The following is an 18,088-nucleotide window of genomic DNA, read 5'->3' as shown; positions in this document are numbered from 1 at the left end:
GACAGCTCTGTCCTCTATGTGGCGACCCTGTTGTCCTGTGCCCTGTTGCAATTTCTTCTGCATCTACTGTGATTTCCCTGGAATTAATACTGTACTTACCTGGTGTATTTGATTAGGTTTCTGTGACCATAGCATTACTTAACCTCCAGCTACCCCCGATGTGTTGAGATCTCTTCTTAGCAATTTCCGATACCTGTGTGTTGTGTTTTCCTGGTGAGCTCTGAAGCCCTCCCTTCCTCTCTCTTACCTGGACTGGTTGTCCTCTGGGCCAGACCCTGGGGGGTCACTCTTCCTCATCATCCCAGGGCTTGCTTTTGCCTTTCCCTTCTGCCTGAGTTCTGTTCTTTTTTCCTAGTTTACTCTGGCTTTGGCGGGGGATTTTCTTCAGTAAGCACCTGGGAGAGTATGGAAAAGTCACAATTCTGAGATTTTCCATGTCTGTAAACATTGTATTCTGCACGCACACTTGGTTGATGGTTTGTCTGGATATAGAATTCTAGAGTAGCAGTTACTTCCCCCCAGAATTTTCAGGCCTTTGCTCAATGGCTTTCGAGCTTCCACCACTGCTGCTGAGAATTGGGATACCTTGTTGGTGCCTGATTGAGTGTAACATTGTTTTTTCTTTGCTGCTCTGTAGGATTTTTGCCTCGTGTTCAGAAATTTCATGATGCTGTGTTTTGGTGCAGATCTTTTCTCCTCACATGTACTTTAGGCTTCTGAATTTTTAAAATTTTCTAAATAAATGTCTTTTTTACTCAAAAATTATTATAAAAATCTGTGTGGTACACAGTACTTTTGGAAAAAAAAAAATGACCTATTTAAATAAAAAGTTTCTGGTTCCCGAACAGTTGGCATTCTAAAGTCAGTGACCCTGTGCATGTCCTTCCTGAGGGCCCAGCCAGGGTTGCTCGCAGGTTTGGTAAAAGTGGAAGGAGGGAGCTTCTAAAAGTTCTTCGCGCCGCGTGGCTTGCATCGGCACAGACGGGCTTCTTGGGGCGGGAGAATCTGGAAAGCTGTTGTTTTGGAAAGACCTAGCACTGAACGAATTTGGTATTTCAGGGGGCAGTGTATAGTTTTGGGTACGATGAAGTAATTGTGTATATTTGTTTATTTGAAGTTTGTGAAGTTCCTGTTGAATTACTATAGAGGGATATGTTGGACTTAGTGCTGAATGAAAAAAAAAAAACTTAAGGAAGGTGACAAGCACACACTAAGTCTTTATTTTTAATTAAAATTTTGTTTTTACTTAGTTTTTAAAAAATTATTAAATTATTAGTTTTTAGAGACAGGCTGTCGCCCAGGCTGGAGTGTGGTTGTACAGTCATAGCTCATTGTAACCCAGAATTGCTGGACTCAATGAGCGATCCTCCTGCCTTGGCCTCCTAGGTCGCTGAGCCTACAGGTACACCCCACCATGCCTGGCTAATCTTTATTTTGTAGAGACGAGGTCTTGCTGTGCTGCCCAGGCCAGTCTCAGAACTCTTGGAATCAGGTTATCCTCCCATCTTGGCCTCCTAAAGTGTTGAGATTACAGGTGTGCACCATAGCTCTTGGCCCCACACTAAGTCTTAAATTGATAGGGAGACCTGTTTGCCTTACTTGAAATGCACTTTTCTTAAATGCTGGCTAGAAAATGGTATAACATTCATGCCTAAACCAAGACCAAAGTTTTCTGGTGAGCGTTAGAACATAGCCGCACAGTCATAAGAGAAAACAGTAAGATAATATATATTAAAAACTATTGGTCTGATTAGAAGTAGTTGACTTTTTTCCAACATTTTATTGTAAAAAATTTCAAATATCACAGAAAAGCTGCAGAAATTTCAGTGATCATTTATATATGGATGGTAATATTCTACGATTAAACTTTTTAAAGTCAACTTTTACAAGTAACATTTTACTTGTATCACATACACGTTACTCCATCCATCCTTCAGTCCATCTTATGTTTTGATGGGTTTCATTTCAGAGTAAGTTGTGGGCCTCCGTAACTTGAGCGTGCACATCATTAATATTTGTTTAGTTCCTTTTTGGTTTTGGTTTTAAGTAAAATGTGCATGTGTGAAATGCACAGGTTTAGCATCCCATGCATTGCATGCTGAGTTGCATATGCATGCTTCCTTCTTGGAGCAGTCGCTCCTTTTGCTTCAGCAAAACCTGCATGTGAGGTTAGTGTTGTAAGACACCTTGGGTAGGCCGGATGCGGTGGATCACTTGAGATCAGGACTTCGCGACCAGCCTGGCCAACGTGGGTGAATCCCGTCTCTACTAAAAACACAAAAATTAGCTGAGCATGGTGGTGCATGCTTGTAATCCCAGCTACTCGGGAGGCTGAGGTTGGAGTATCACTTGAACCTGGGAGGCAGAGATTGCAGTGAGCTGAGATTGCACTGCTACACTCCAACCTCGGCAACAGAGCGAGACTCCGTCTCAAAACAAAAACAAAAATACCGTGGGTGATTGGATTGGGAAACCTAGGGCTAGCTGAAGGGATTTCTGCAGCTTGAGGCTTTCAGTAAATGAAAAGGAAGACATCATAGGTGGGCCCCTCGACTGTATATCCTAAGGAAATGAAGCCTGAGAAAGGACTTCACCTTTTCTCAGTGGATGTGGTGGGCCAGATGAGCGCTTCTGACTCAGAGACTCCCTCTTTGAAGGGAGGTGTTCTCAGATTTTCCTTACTTTGGTTTTATACTCTCTATTAGAGGTTCGGTCAGGTTGGCAGCTTGCATCTTCTCTTCACTCTGAGCTCTTTCTGCAGTTTGAACAGTAACAAAAAGGTCAAGGACTTTCTTATTAGCAATGTTGATGGATGTAGGTCGTGGGTTTATTGCTTGTTTTAACAACTTCTAACAGCTTTTCCTTTTTCTTCTCATTCTTTCTTTAGTGAATCAGTTATCACATAGAACTGTAACTTCTTGTTGCACGTTGGCTGTATAGACTGAACGTGTCCAGTGGCATGGTTTGACTCTTTTTTTTCCAGCCTATGCCTTACTGCCAGGCCATCTTCCAGATGAGCGTCTTTCAGACTGCTGTAAAACCCTTCCTGCTGATGGCCTTTTTAAAGGCTGGGCAAAATTTTGTATTCTGCTGCTTCTTTTTTTTTTTTCTTGAGACAATCTCTCTCTGTTGCCCAGGCTGGAGTGCATTGACGCAATCTCTGCTCACTACAACCTCCACCTCCTGGGTCCAAGTGATTCTCCCACCTCAGCTTCCCGAGTGGCTGGGACTACAGTCATGTGCCACCAAGCCTGGCTAACTTTTGTATTTTTAGTAGAGACGGGGTTTCACCATGTTGGCCAGACTGGTTTCAAACTCCTGACCTCAGGTGATCCACCCGCCTCAGCCTCCCATAGTGCTGGGATTACAGGCATGAGCCACTGCGCCTGACTATAATTCATCTTCTAGGGGTGCATTTGGGTATGGTGATCCACGGGCCCTTTCAGCTAGCTTCCTTACTGGTTCTTTTACCTCATACATGACTGTCATTTCCATGGAGATTTCTGGCTAGCGTACACTCTCTCAGTTGTGTGTCAGCATCTGAAAGTACTGTATACTTTTCACCTTGCGTATTTTTACCTTTTTTTTTTTTTTTAATTTTGGAGACAAGGTTTTGCCAGCTTGGCCAGGCTTGTCTCAACTCCTAGGCTCATGTGATATGCCTGCCTCGGCCTCCCAAAGTGCTGGGATGACAGGTGTGAGCCACCACGCCCAGCCTTCCACCTTAATTATTATTAAAAAAAATTAGCCGGGCGCAGTGGCTGATGCCTGTCATCCCAGCACTTTGGGAGGCTGAGATGAGTGGATCACGAGGTCAGGAGATCAAGACCATCCTGGCTAACACGGTGAAACCTCATCTCTACCAAAAAAAAAAAAAAAATTAGGCAGTTGTGGTGGCGGGCGCCTGTAGTTCCAGCTACTCCGGAGGCTGAGGCAGGAGAATGGCATGAACCCGGGAGGCGGAGCTTCCAGTGAGCAGAGATTGCGCCACTGCACTCCAGCCTAGGCAACAGAGCGAGACTTGGTCTCAAAAAAAAAGAAAAAAAAAAAATTATGTATACCGAAAAGTCAAGCGGACAGTACAGTGAATGTCTGCGGTACCCACCAGCTAGATTCCCCAGTGATCTTTCCCCGTATTTACCTTATGTAAGGATGAGTGTTGTGTGGTTTTTCTTTTCTTCTTGTGGAACCAATTCAGAATCCTTTGTGTCTTGTCCAGTAGACTTGAGTGTAGCCCTCCCTAACATGAGTGAGGAGTGCTTTTGCATGCCCGCACTTAGAAACAGCAGTTCTCTAATTTTAAAAGTAGTTCAAATTTATATTTGCCCAGTTCCCCCCCAAGTTTTAAAAACCGTTTGAGCAGGACATGGTGACTGACACCTGTAATCCCAGCACTTTGGGAGGCCGAGGCGGGTGGATCACGACGTCAGGAGGTAGAGACCACGGTGAAACCCCATCTCTCCTAAAAATACAAAAAAGAAAATTAGCCAGGCATGGTGGCGAGCGCCTGTAGTCCCAGCTACTCGGGAGGCTGGGGCAGGAGAATGGCGTGAACCCGGGAGGCAGAGCTTGCGGTGAGCCGAGGTCGTGCCACTGCACTCCAGTCTGGGTAATAGAGCGAGACTCTTGTCTCAAAAAAAAAAAAAAAAAGTTTGGAATCAGAATGTACTCAACATTACATAGTGAATTTTTTTTTTTTTTTTTTTTTTGAGACGGAGTCTCGCTCTGTCGCCCAGGCTGGAGTGCAGTGGCCGGATCTCTGCTCACTGCAAGCTCCGCCTCCCGGGTTCACGCCATTCTCCTGCCTCAGCCTCCCGAGTAGCTGGGACTACAGGCGCCCGCCACCTCGCCCGGCTAGTTTTTTGTATTTTTTTAGTAGAGACGGGGTTTCACCGGGTTAGCCAGGATGGTCTCGATCTCCTGACCTCGTGATCCGCCCGTCTCGGCCTCCCAAAGTGCTGGGATTACAGGCTTGAGCCACCGCGCCCGGCCGTGAATTTTTTATAAAGTTGAATTTATGTCCCATTTCTTTTAATCCATAACAGTCTTCCTTATATTTTTTAATACTTTGACTTCAAAAGAGTAATTAGGAAACATTTCAAGTATTTACAGAAATACATGGGAACATAATTCCCACTCACACATTGCCTGGCTTTAGCACAAATACATGGGAATATGATAATTCCTACTCACAGCCAGGCGTGGTGGCTCACGTTTGTAATCCCAGCACTTTGAGAGGCTGAGGCAGGCGGATCACGAGGTTGGGAGTTCGACACCAGCCTTTCCGATATGGTGAAACCCCATCTCTACCAAAAATACAAAAATTAACCAGGTGTGGTGGTGCACACCTGTAGTCCCAGCTACTTGAGAGGCTGAGGCAGAAGAATCTCATAAACCCGGGAGGCAGAGGTTGCAGTGAGCCAAGATCATGCCACTGCACTCCAGCCTGGGCAACAAGAGCGAGACTCCATCAAAAAACAAAACAAAACAAAACAAAAACTCCTGCTCACACATCACCTGGCTTTAGCACAAGTACATGGGAATGTAATTCCCACCTACACATTGCCTGGCTTTAGCAGTTATCAGCTTTTGGCTGATCTTTTTTATCTGGGCTCCTGCCACTTTCCTCTATATTATTTTGAATCAAATCTCAGATATTATGTTCGTCAGCTTTTTAAATATCATCTTTAAAGGATAAATAAGAACTGTGTCATTGTCACACCTAAAAAATTTTTCTTTATTACTACCAAGATTGTAAACAGTGTTCATATTTCCAGTTATCTGTCATGAATGTTTTTAATTGTATGAAGAAAGGGAACCTTGTGGGTTTGTTCGTTTAAATGGTCGGAAGTTTGGAATGAGATTCCCAACTTGGAAGTCTGGCATCAGTTCTCAGGATGTGACACACAGAGGGTAGTAGCTCTGTGTTTTGACACTTTTATAAAAAATTATCATCTTGGTCAGATAAGACTTTGTTGACTTCTAGGAGGATCTCTTTTCAGGCTAGTGGAAATACGAGGCAGAAACTGGGATTAAGCTGGACAGCGGGGATCCCATTCGGCAGTGTCCCCCTTTGGGTACAGCTGAAGGTACCTGCTGGTGTCTGGCTGCTGCACGGCGGTGGGAAATGAAGGACGTGGTGTGGCTGGAGGGAAGGGAGCCATCCAGGATGACCCTTGACCTCCTTCATCCCCACAGTTCTTTCATTTGAGACAGCCTTGCCCCACCCGCCCCTCTCTGAGCTGACTCCTCATTGCTTGCCAAGACTGCATAAAATGTTGGTATGTTGGTGGTTTTGTTTTCCTGTGATTTTTTTCCCCCGAGGCCAAGCACCTTATGGAGAGGGCTGGATCTATCCTGATCATCTCTGCTGTGACAGGGCATGGCCCCATGTTGATGGTGAATAGCCTCTCTGTGATGGTGTAATGCCTCAGTCACCATGACTAGTCACATGTGTGCCCGCCACACACCATGCTTCCTTTTTCCATTCCTTCCCTGAGTTAGCTAGTGACTTAGGGGGAATTGGACTGTCCCAGGTCTCTTCCTGGGCGTATCAGTACATGGCTAGACAAACACTACCTTTTCCTTTATAATTCTTTGATGGCGTTCACGCTACTTTTTTCTTTTTAATTAAAGAAAATGTTATACAACCTCGTTGTGGTGTAATTGACATACAACTAAGCGTACAGATTTAAAGCTTCAGTTTGATGAGTTTTAACATGTATACACCTGTGAAGCTTTCCTTTTCACTTTCCTTTTTTAGCCTTCTTAAAGACGAGGAAATGAGCAGCCAGAGAAGGGAACTCTGTAACTGCTCTTGTCTTGAAACTTTGCTTTTCCAAATCCTAATGGAAAATCTGTGTATTCTGCTTTCCTTTGGCTAAGCACCAGTATTAAAAGTTGTTGTATTCAAATTTTGGCAGTGTTTCTATTTACGGTTAACATAGCAGTGAGTGAATTTCAAAATATAGGGAGCCCTGGAGGAATCTTTTCTTTCTTCAGATGGAGACTAGCTGAGGTTCGGAGTTGCCTGGTTTGGGTCGAAGGGTCAGGACTCTGGATGCAGACAGATGTGCGTGTGAGCACCCACTTTGCTGTGCAGGACAGGACCACCTATTGTTTGGCCTGCCGCAGGTCTCAGCTGCAGCACCTCCCACTGTGAGACCTAGAAGGGCCTGCAGGGGAGTCTGAGAAGGCTAACGCTGAGGCCTTCATGTTACTTAATTGATACAGTGTGCAGTATTTAGGTGGAAAAGCCCAGACTTCACCACTGTGCAATATATCCATGTCACAGAATTTCTCTGGCACCCAAAACAAAAGGCCCCAGACTAGTGAATTTCCTAGGGGGGCAGTCATTCTCTTTCCCTTTCAAATTAAAATGAAATATACAGACCAGGTACATATATATACACAGGCTCACACCTGAAATCCCAGTACTTTGGGAGGCTGAGGCAGGAGGATCATTTGAGGCCAGGAGTTTGAGAGTATCCTGGCCAACATGGCAAAGTCCCGTCTCTACTAAAAATGACAAAAATTAGCTGGGTGTGGTGGCACATGCCTGCAGTTCCAGCTACTCGGGTGGCTGGGGCATGAGAATTGCTTGAACCCAGGAGGGAGAGGCTGCAGTGAGCTGAGATTACACCACTACACTCCAGCCTAGGGAATAGAGCAAGACTCCATCTCAAAAAAAAAACCAAAAAAACAACACACGTACATATTGCTAAACACAGCCCAATTGTGTAAAAAGTTTTAAAAATTAACTATCATTATTATTATTATTGTTTTGAGACAGGGCCTTTCTTTGTCGCCCAGGCAGAATGCAGTGGCGTAATTACAGCTCACTGCAGCCTTGACCTCCAGCTCAGGTGATCCGAAATTCTTTATACTCAGCTCATTTCTTAACACTTGAGTATAATTTATGCACAAAACACCCACATATTAAGTGCTCGACTGGGTGGGTTTTGACAGTTGTACATGCCCATGGAACCACCACTCCAAATAAAACATGGAACACTTTGATCATCCGAGAAGGCTTCCTTCGCCCTCTCCCCTCTCTGATTTCCGTCACTGTAGGTAAGTTTCTTTGTTGTTAGGGAATAAATGGGATCGTTGCTATATGTGCCGTTCTGTTTCTGGCTTCTTTGGAAAGCTCAGCATGGTGTGAGATTCATCCATGTTTTTCCCTTTTGATTGCTGAGTAATGTTGATAGAGATATATCATGATTTATCCTTTCTCCAGTTGAAGATTTGGATTATTTCCCATTTTTGGCTATTAGGAATAAGACTGAACACTTTTTACAAGTCTGTCGTGGACCTGTGTTTTCATTTTTCTGGGGGAAATATTTGGGATTGGATTGCTGGATCTTGGGGGACGTGTGCCTGGCTTGTGAAGGTGCTGACACGGGCAGCGTGAGTGCTCCACCCCTCCTGCTCTCACCCATGGGAATGTGAGATGCCATAAGCACTTGTATGGACGTTTGATTTACATAGTACAAGTTAATCCTTTTCAGTGTACAGTTTGGTGTGTTTGGACAGTTGTACACAGCTGTGTGGCCGCCACCGTCAGTGTACAGTTTGGTGTGTTTGGACAGTCGTACACAGCTGTGTGACCGACACCACATTTGGGTAAATGCACTCTTTTGGAAAGGTTCTCGCTTGCCCGTCTGGCTCCTGCACCATTGCTGGGGTTTTGATGACTGTGGATTAGGTTGGTCTTCCCTAGAGCTTCTGTCAGTACATGCATCCAGCATGTGTCCCTGTATCTGGCTTCTTTGACATGGTGTGGCTTTGCGATTCATCCATGTGCTTGTATGGATCAGCAGTTTGTCCTTTGCTTGCTCAGTCGGATTTGTATGGATGCACCACCGTGTGTTTACCCATCTATCTTCTGGTGGGCGTTTGGGCCATTGCCAGCTTTTGATCATTGTGAATATGGCTGCTGTGAACATAGCTGTCCAGAGACCCTCTCCCTCCCCTGAGACCAAGCCCCTCTTCTCTGTTGGGATCAGGAAGGGACACTTAACTGCTTATTCAGCAAACTGAATCACTTTACTAGATCGGGCCTCTTTATCTGCTTCTGGAGGTGGGTTGGTGGCCAGCAGTTTGCAGGGCTTTGGGGAAGGGCTGTCTTGGTGCCAGCTGCTCCTCGCTGTTGGCTAAGAGTGCCTTCCTCTCGAGTCTGCTCAGTCACCCTCCACTTCAGCTTGCCAGGCTTCAGCATGCTGTCTTCTCTTCTGTTCTTGGTGAGTTTTATGTCTTTTTTCTCTTAATCTGCTTTATCGTCATTTTCATGTCATTTTATGTGGGGACAAAAGCAAGTATGTGTATTCAGCCTTCTCTCTTGACCCAGAGGGCTTTTTACCATAGAGTGCTTAGCCTGTCCTGGTGTTGGGCAAGCATCTCCTGTTTTTGCCGTAACAAACACCACTATGATGAGCAAGCTTACAGTGAAGTCTCTGTGTGCGTAGATCCATGTGCACTGCTTTCAGACAGACTTCTAGAAGCGGAATTGTGGGATTAAAAGGCATATATACTTTGGATGCCAAATTTAGCACCAGGAAGGCCATACCAATTTTAATTCCAGCAGGACAAGACAGTTTTTATTTCCTGTCCTGTGTGAGCATTCCATCTGTAGAACGTTCTCCTGTGGTATTTTTTCCTCCTCCCCAACACCCTGCCGCCACACACACGTGCATGCACACACGCACACAAAGTGAGAAATGAAGTCAGAACTTAGTGGAGGAGAGTGGGGGCGGCAGTGGCAGCAGGCCTGGCGAGGTGCGTGGGGCTGACACGCCACTTGGCTCCTCCCTGCATGTGTCTCTCCCTGTGCCTGGACCGGCTTGGGTGAACTCAGGCCATTGCCTTGTTTGTTTCAGGTTACACTCCTGGCACACCTTACAAAGTGTCCTGTTCCCCCACCAGCGGGGCTGTGCCGCCGTACTCCTCCTCCCCGAACCCCTACCAGACTGCTGTGTACCCCGTGCGAAGTGCCTACCCGCAGCAGAGCCCGTACGCACAGGTACGCTTCGGGTAGACGCTGTCGTGTGGGAAGGGTTGGTACCAACTGAGCACTCATCCTTTGGCTCTGGGACCCTGCGTCAGTTGTCTCTCTTCTCCCCACAGCAAGGCACGTACTACACACAGCCGCTGTATGCAGCGCCGCCTCATGTCATCCACCACACCACGGTGGTGCAGCCCAACGGCATGCCGGCAACAGTGTACCCTGCTCCCATCCCCCCTCCTAGAGGCAACGGGGTCACCATGGGCATGGTGGCTGGGACCACCATGGCCATGTCAGCAGGTAAGTCCTTGTTCCTGCGGTGTCTGCCTTGTGGTGTCCCCTAGAGGTGGGGCAGGGGAGAGCTCACAAATCCTCTGACCCTTGGCCCTGGGTTTTCATAGCTGTAGTTGTGTGGAAGGACAGAAAATTCTTTGGGGAAGAAACAGCAGGTTCTCTTTTATTTTGCCTCCCTGAGTGACCTCTTGTGGAGGCCCCTCTGAATCTGATGGGCTCACTTTGTTGGTGAACTGAGCCATTTGGCAATGCAGGATGTGCCCCCCTCTCCTCCCACCCCCACAACCACGTAAGACTTGAGCAGGAGGAGGACACTGTGTGTCCCGGGGTGGCTGGCCCTCTTCCTTTCCCTTGAGGGGAGCTTGTCTTTGAAGGTCAGTTGTCTTCATAGGGACGTTTTCATGCATTTAGGAGAGCTGGTCTGTTGATAGAAGGAACAGCTGCCTGTAGAAATCCTTCGGCATTCATCTATTGTACTTTACTTCCCAAGGCCTCCTCTAAGAAAAATAAACCATGGAGAGATGAGGCTCCTGTCTAGGATGGGCACATCTCTGTGGAAGCTCTGGGGGCTGGATCTGATGTCTAGGGATTGGGTGACCACCCAATCCATATGACCACCCATATGGATTCACCTCCTGGTCTGTGGGTCAGTATGGCCACCTTTAGGTCATGCCCACACAAAAGCGTACTGTTTCCTCCTTGTTTTTCTGGACTTGACTTCAGTGTAAGGAAATTACGCCAGAGAGAAGCATTCTGGGATATTATGTGTGCTTCAACCTAGACTCTGATTTGGTTTTCCCCATACTTATCTGTCAAGGAACAGGAAACTGGGCGTAGACAGAAACTGCTGGTTTGAGGCACAAGGAGGGAGGGCAGCGGGCACCGGGTTGGGTGTGGGCCAGGTGAGTGAAGGCCACCGTGTTGGAGGTGCTGCTGGTCCATAAATGGACTCAGGTAGTTGCTGAGTTTCTGCAGTTGTAGGAAAAACAGATTTTTCTTAACTCAGAAGTTCATGTAGTTTAGAATCATCATTTCTTGTTTTATTTATTTATTTATTTATAATATTTCTTTAAGACAGGGTCTCACCCTGTTGGCCAGGATGGAGTGCAATGGTGTGATCTCAGCTCACTGCAACCTCTGCCTCCTGGGTTCAAATGATTCTCCCTCCTCACCCTTCCCAGTAGCTGGGACTACAGGCACCCGCCACCATGCCCAGCTAATTTATTTTGTACTTTTTGGTAGAGATGGGATTTGACCATGTTGGCCAGGCTAGTCTCGAACTCCTGACCTCAGGTGATGCACCCGCCTCGGCCTCCCAGAGTGCTATGCTTACAGGCATGAGTCACTGTTTCCAGCCTCTTGTTTTTTATTTATTTGTTTTCACCACCTTAATTTTTTGTTGTTGTTGAGACAGGGTCTTGCCCTGTTGCCCAGGCTTGAGTGCAGTAGTGCACTGTAGTCTGGAACTCATGGGCTCAAGCCATCCTCCCAACTTAGCCTCCTGAGTAGCTGGGACTATAAGTGTGCTACCACACCTGGCTCATTTTACAACTTTTGTTGTAGAGCTGGGAGCTCACTGTGTTGCGCAGGCGCATCTCAAACTCCTGAGCTTAAGCTGTTTTCCCGCCCCAGCCTCCCAGAGTACTGGGATTACAGATGTGAGCCCTGTGCCAAGCCCATCTTAACCGTTTTTAAGTACAGTTCAGTAGTGTTAAGTATGTTCACATTGTTGTGAAACAGAGCTCCAGAACTTCTTTATCCTGCAAATCTGAAACTCCTGTACTCATTAAACGCTAACTCCCCATTCTCCTTTCTTTCTGTCTCTGAATTTGACTAGGTATTTCATCTAAGTGGAATCATAAAATATTTGTCTTATAGTGACTGGCTTCTTTCTTTTAGAATTATGTTGTTAAGGTTCACCTATATTGTTGTATGTGTCAGAATCATCTTCCTTGTTAAGGCTGAATTATACTCATTTGTTTATCATCTGACCTATAAAAATTATTGGGTGTGCTTTATGAAGGGGACACACAAAAGACTTTTACAAACATATTGTCTGTGAAAGCTTGCTGTGTGGAGACAATTTTTGGGTGTGGGAGATTATCTAATGAGAGTCTGACAGTATCTGGGTCAAGACTATCCCTCTTCCTGTATACCCTCCTCCTTGCAAAGAGTCCAGGCTTGTGTGCGTGTTGGGCACTGTGGAGCTGTACAGGAGGTCGGCCTCATGTCATGTGCTGCTCTTTCTTCCAGGTACCCTGCTGACTGCTCACTCCCCAACTCCCGTCGCCCCCCACCCAGTCACTGTGCCCACATACCGGGCCCCAGGAACACCCACTTACAGCTATGTGCCCCCTCAGTGGTGATCACCTGCAAATGTAAGTGACCAGTGAAGGCTGGACCAGCCTTTGATGAAAGGGCATTTCCATGGGACAGTGGCAGATTTATCACATATTTAAGCACTAACGAGGAAAGTGTGCCTGACCCTGGATCCAGAGGCAATGCAGTGTTTAAATGTTTTGTTTTTGTTGAGACATTACAGAGTAGAAGAAAAAAGGAACCATTGATTACCTGCTGTTGACACTGTCCGTCTTGAGCCTTCCCTGGAATGTGCTGTGACCCCCCACCTGCCTGCTGCAGGAAATAGGGCTCTAGTTGTAATTGGGGATCTCTAGGAAGGAAAGTGAGAACCAGGTCCAGCAGTTTTGCCCATTGCTGCCCTTTCCAACCGTGGTGGACCTCGTCCTACTTGAGAGTTTGGAGTAGCAGTGCCGGAAGAGCTCTGTGTGACTGAGTTTCTGTCTTCCTTTCTGCAGGTTTGAGGACGGAGCTGTGCAGTCACATTATTGGGGATTCCACAGCTGGTGCTGCAGGCCTTGCGCCTCCAACCAGGACTTTCTTCTTAATGCTCTCGACACTTAGCTAAACACGACTATATCCCGGCCCAGCAGGCCCCAGCGCCGTTAGTCTTCAGCTGACTCTGTGGGTTGGTCTTAAAGCAAATTCTGTTTTGTGGACTGCCTGGCAATTTTTTAGCTAACTGTAATGATAAAAGGGAGTATTAATCTATTCTGAATCATATCTAGTTGAATGCATGTTTAAAAAAACAAACACAAAAAGCTTGCTCAATCTACCTGCAGTGACTGATGCAAAACCATCATATGCAAAATCCAAAGGAATGGAAACGTATTTTACAACTTGTATCACTAATGCACTGTTGTAATGTTCGCAAAGTCTTCAAGTTATAAGTGTTAAAGTGAATTTCTTCATAGAGCATCTGAAATATCTTAGATGATTCTTCAACCTTTTGGGGTTGATGTGGGTTGCCAGTTAGGGATGTGGACATTTTAGTTTTCAGCAACCTGTTTCTTTGGCACTGACTGAGGGAGTTGCGAGGTTTGCGAGACAGTGGGGAAGCCACAGCTGCTTGGGCGCAGCCGGTTCGTAGGCATCCTTTTGAGTGTAGGCTTGTTGGAGTCAGTGGGACAGGGACGTGCTTATAGCTCACCGTGAAAGATCATAGTAGCGTGGCCAGTACAATTTGGGGCAAGGGGGGTGGTTTCTGTGTCGGCAAAGCAGTTTCTCTGCTATCTAAATTTTCATTACAGTTCTCTTACAGAGAGACGATGTTTTTATATATCTTTATTGGAAAAGTCCTATGTAAAACTAAATTATTTTCCTGGGATGGAAGAAATGTGAAAGAGAAACAGCCATGCTTGCAGGAGGTATTGTCCTCTGCTTTATTTAGCTTAGAAAATCATTCCATTTTTTTTCCCCCTGGAGAAATGTTTGAATCAGTTGAAAACAGGTAAGCATTGCTGTTTTTCCCCTACAAAGAAGGACAAAGGTTTCAGCTGTATGTTATGAAGAAAGTGGTATATTTAAGAATGACTTAAAAGGGAACAAAACTTTATTTAAAATTCCTCCAATTTCTTGTAGAAAGGCAGGGCCGTGGATGTGTCTGGAAATGTAGAAACCTGTAGCTGCTGCTGGGATCACCCACCTGATGGTGGTGACTGGTCTGCTGAGGCGGCCTGGAGGGGACGCTTAGAGATGGGTGAGGGGGGCCAGTGTCTATTGTCTGCGAGCCTCTTCTGCCATCTCTTTTGCAGCTGAGGGCCCTTGGCACGAAGCAGGCACGGACAGCGGAGAGGGCCAGGCGGTGCTGGAGTGCGTTTGCTGGCAGGGTTTATTGTGGGAGAGGAATTGGAGTTTAGAATCTGAACCTTGTACATAAGAAATCAAGAGGCTTCCCCCACCCTGCCCCCAAAGTATGCCCACCGTGTATCCATGAGAGCGCGTGTCTGTCCTCGGGGAGGGTCGGAGTGGGGGTGGGGGATAGAAGGCCTGGGTCCCTTTCAGTGGCTTCTGGGGCAGGAGCGTGCATCGTCTTCCCAGTGAGGTGGTGTTTTGAGTGCTGTGGGCTCTGGTGGGGAGGGGGCTCTGCTCCTCCCCTTTTGCTGGTAGCTGGGTCAGGGCACTGGCGCCCAGTGAGGATGCCCACTAGCGTTCTGCCCCAGTTGGTTGGTGGGGGGACACCTGACCACTGAGCCTTTGGTAACCTTATTTTTTATAGTAAGTACTCCTCATACTTTTCTTTTTCACATCTTATTTTATAAGAAATTTAGGAATATTTTTGCATGGATCATTGTAAACAGCAGATTCTTGATTCCTGATGTCTATGAACATAGAATGTTTACTGAGAAGTACTTTCACATGCTTCATGAGCGCTTACTCCGTCTTAGTGTCTGTGTGGGGGCAGACGCTCGCCGCTAGTGTCTGGGGGGGGGCGGGCGCAGATGCTCGCCGCAGGCACGCGGTTCGGGCCCCTTACTTCAAGTCTCTGTTGCTAATTCCATCTGTTTTGTGGACGGTTGGCGGGATTAGTAGGTTCTAAGGGTTCCAGGGGTTCAGTTGACCAAGTAGCAGAGAAGTCTTTTTTCCCAATTGAGTGCTAATAGATTAGGATAAAATACTCACAATTTTAGTGTATGCTTTTAAAAAGCTCCACACAACAAAAATTGAAACATACACCCACAGCTCCTGTGAGGGCTGGAGTCTTGGGGTTTGGGAGGAGGGTAGAAGTTAACAGGCATCTCTTCAGGCTTGCTTGGGACTTGGCACACACAGGATGAGTGTTTTTACAGGCGCCGAATTAAATGGTGTTTTAAAGAGTGGGCGGCATCCCCCACACACATACGCCATTTACATCAGCTTCATAAACACTTTTCTTCCTCCTTATAACTTAACCTTTTTTCCCTTTTGTGAAGTTCAGAGGCTTTATGAAATAAGTTTGCATTGCACATCTGTGCAGAAATCTTTCTGACTTTGAAACTATCAGGACATCAGCTGTCAAATACAAAAGATAGATATCAGGTAAGAATCTGGACTTAGGGAATAGTCACAAAACTGTCATAGGTTGTAATTTTATCAACATTTGCTTCTAGTAAAATTAAAGTTAGTTAAGAAATAGAACTTGGGTCAAAATTCTGTTACAAAGCTGCATAATTTGTCCCCAAACATATGGTGGAGCATTCTGAGAAATTGGCTTTTTGTGTGTTTGACATTCCTAATTTGGGAGTCCTTCAGCTGAGTTACTGTTCTTTTAGAAGTTGAGACAGGCAAGCAAAGGACTTAATTCATGTAAACACGGACATCATGATGGCTATTTAAAAAATATTTGTTCTGCACCTTCTCCCCTGAGGCTTGGGAGTGTGTTCCATCGGCTGTTAGCTGCTGCAGTTTCTCTGCTCATGGAAGTCTTGTTTGGATCTGTGCTGGGGGCCGAGCATTTAGTGTGAGCCAGTGACCCATGAACTTGCCGCTCTGTGAGGGCCAGAGTCAGTGCCAGTCATGGGAATGGGCATGAAGGCACTTCCAGAACCGTTTATGTCTCTCGTGAGCCATCTGTTAAGAACATTCTTCTTGGTGTGGTTTGTAAGCCTAGCTGTCACTATTCCGGGAAACTTTCTTGAGTGCTATGCAAATGTGTTCACAGGAGATAGGGGTGGTCCTGAGCCTTGGGCTGGGCACCTGGTCAGTGAGTGTCCTGCCCTTCCCCAGCTGGGCTCCTTCTGGTGGCATCATCTGACTGTGATGAATGAGGTCTGGGAAATAATTTGCATGTGTCTTGGGGACACGACAGTAACCAGAGGAAATACATTATTACAGCAACTTGCAGTGTACTAATACCTGTCAGTGTTGGCCCCCGTAAGGTATGTAAGGCATCTGTGAGTACCAGTGAGTGCTGGTGAAAGGCCAACAGGTACCAGTTATGTCAGTATTGGTGTCTGCTTTAAAAAAGGAGACCCAGACCTCACCTGTCCTTTTTAAACATTTGACAACAGTATTACTCGGAGCAGCTGGGCCCCCTTCACCTCACCCGACAGCTGACTGTTGGGTATGTCCATTGTCACCAGTTTGGCTGTTGCCTGGACAGGGCAGGACCTGCAGTGGGCACGGCAGCAGGTGGCGGGGGTGTGGCTTGAGGTGGGCGGCAGCGTCTGGTCCTCCTCTCTGGTGCTTTCTGAGAGGGTCTCTAAAGCAGAGTGTGGTTGGCCTGGGGGAAGGCAGAGCGCGCACGTATTTTTCCCCCTGGTACCTGTGCATTTGTGAGTCTTCCCTCTGGGCTTTCTGAAGGGCAGCAGACTCTTGAGTATACTGCAGAGGACATGCTCTATCAGTAGGTCCTGAGGGGTCCAGGGGCTCAACTGACCAAGTAACACAGAAGTGGGGGTGTGTGGCCTTTTTGGGTAGGAAACTGCACGTTTCGGAAAGTTTGTGTCTTTCTCCTACTCCCCATTATTTGAAGAATAGAGAGCCTGTAGGGATGGCCTTATTTTGGTCCACAGGACTAACGTGAAGTCACTTGGGGAGACAGAGGAGGAGCGGTGTCTGTGTCGGGACCCCGGGCCTGCAGAAGGGTGGTGTGCTCCCAGGACTGGCATGACAGGTGTCTCCTCCTCACCACAGGCTGTGCCCATGAGTCCCTGTGCAGACCAGTGGGCAAGGCAGCTGAGCCAGATCTCGGGCCAGCCGTTTGTGTTCCTGGCAGGGTTGCTGTGCTGGCCACACGGAGAGGTCCCTAGAGAGCCTCATGGATTGTAACTAAAGAAGAAACGGTTCCTTTTTGTTTTTTTTTAAATGATTTTTAAATACCATTTTTTACACCGTTCTCTCGGTACTTTTTTTTAAGCTGAGTCAGCATTGTCTTCCAGTGTTAAAGGCATCCCTCACTTCTGCATTGAACTTACGTATCCATGCCAAGGAATGGAATTTCCATCCTGAGCCAGTTCAATTAGGTGTCAATTGATACTGTTTTAATTTTTTATGCAATCTGATAAGTAGATGAGCTCAGATTTAAAAATCTCAAAAGCACGTTTATTGTAACAAGAATTGTTATGTATTAATACTGCAGTTTTCAATAAAGATTGACTTGTGTTGCATATTGTGGTTTTCATGATTTCTCCATGTGGGTTTTGTCTAGAGGTGGCATGACCTGACTGGGAGGTACTGGGGCTTCGCTCAAGTTGGGAGATTGCCAGGGGTTTTGAGAAGAAGGCCACCATGGCGTCCAGCCCGTGACCTTGGCAGTGCTGAAGAGTGTGGTGGAGGCAACAGGTTGCCGGGGACCATTTTCCCAAGTGGGACAGGGAGGGAAGCAGCAGCATGCTCCCCTCTGGCTTCTGTGGCCAGGGTCCTCCTGGGAAGACGGTGTTCTTCCTCGGACGACCGACTACTCAGCCAGGAACTCACGTGGGCCAGCTCCAGTCAAACACAGGGAAGCGGTGG

General features: G+C 46.7%; 1 protein-coding gene across 3 annotated transcripts in view; it reads left to right on the top strand.

Moving 5' to 3' along the window:
• The window catches only part of FAM168B (family with sequence similarity 168 member B), a 38,754-nt gene extending 21,012 nt beyond the window's left edge, over window positions 1-17,742 (top strand). For all 3 annotated transcript variants that reach the window (XM_008019147.3, XM_073019578.1, XM_008019148.3), the window contains 4 exons: window positions 9,879-10,021; window positions 10,126-10,303; window positions 12,551-12,675; window positions 13,114-17,742. In XM_008019147.3, the coding sequence (XP_008017338.1) occupies window positions 9,879-10,021; window positions 10,126-10,303; window positions 12,551-12,663 (434 nt within the window). In that variant the 3' untranslated portion in view covers window positions 12,664-12,675; window positions 13,114-17,742. The remainder of the gene's footprint in view (window positions 1-9,878; window positions 10,022-10,125; window positions 10,304-12,550; window positions 12,676-13,113) is intronic.
• The last annotated feature ends 346 nt before the right edge of the window (window positions 17,743-18,088 follow it).

This window comes from Chlorocebus sabaeus, chromosome 10 (genome assembly GCF_047675955.1).
Source record: "Chlorocebus sabaeus isolate Y175 chromosome 10, mChlSab1.0.hap1, whole genome shotgun sequence".
Taxonomy (NCBI): Eukaryota; Metazoa; Chordata; class Mammalia; order Primates; family Cercopithecidae; genus Chlorocebus; species Chlorocebus sabaeus.
This window is presented reverse-complemented; position numbering and strand designations above follow the sequence as displayed.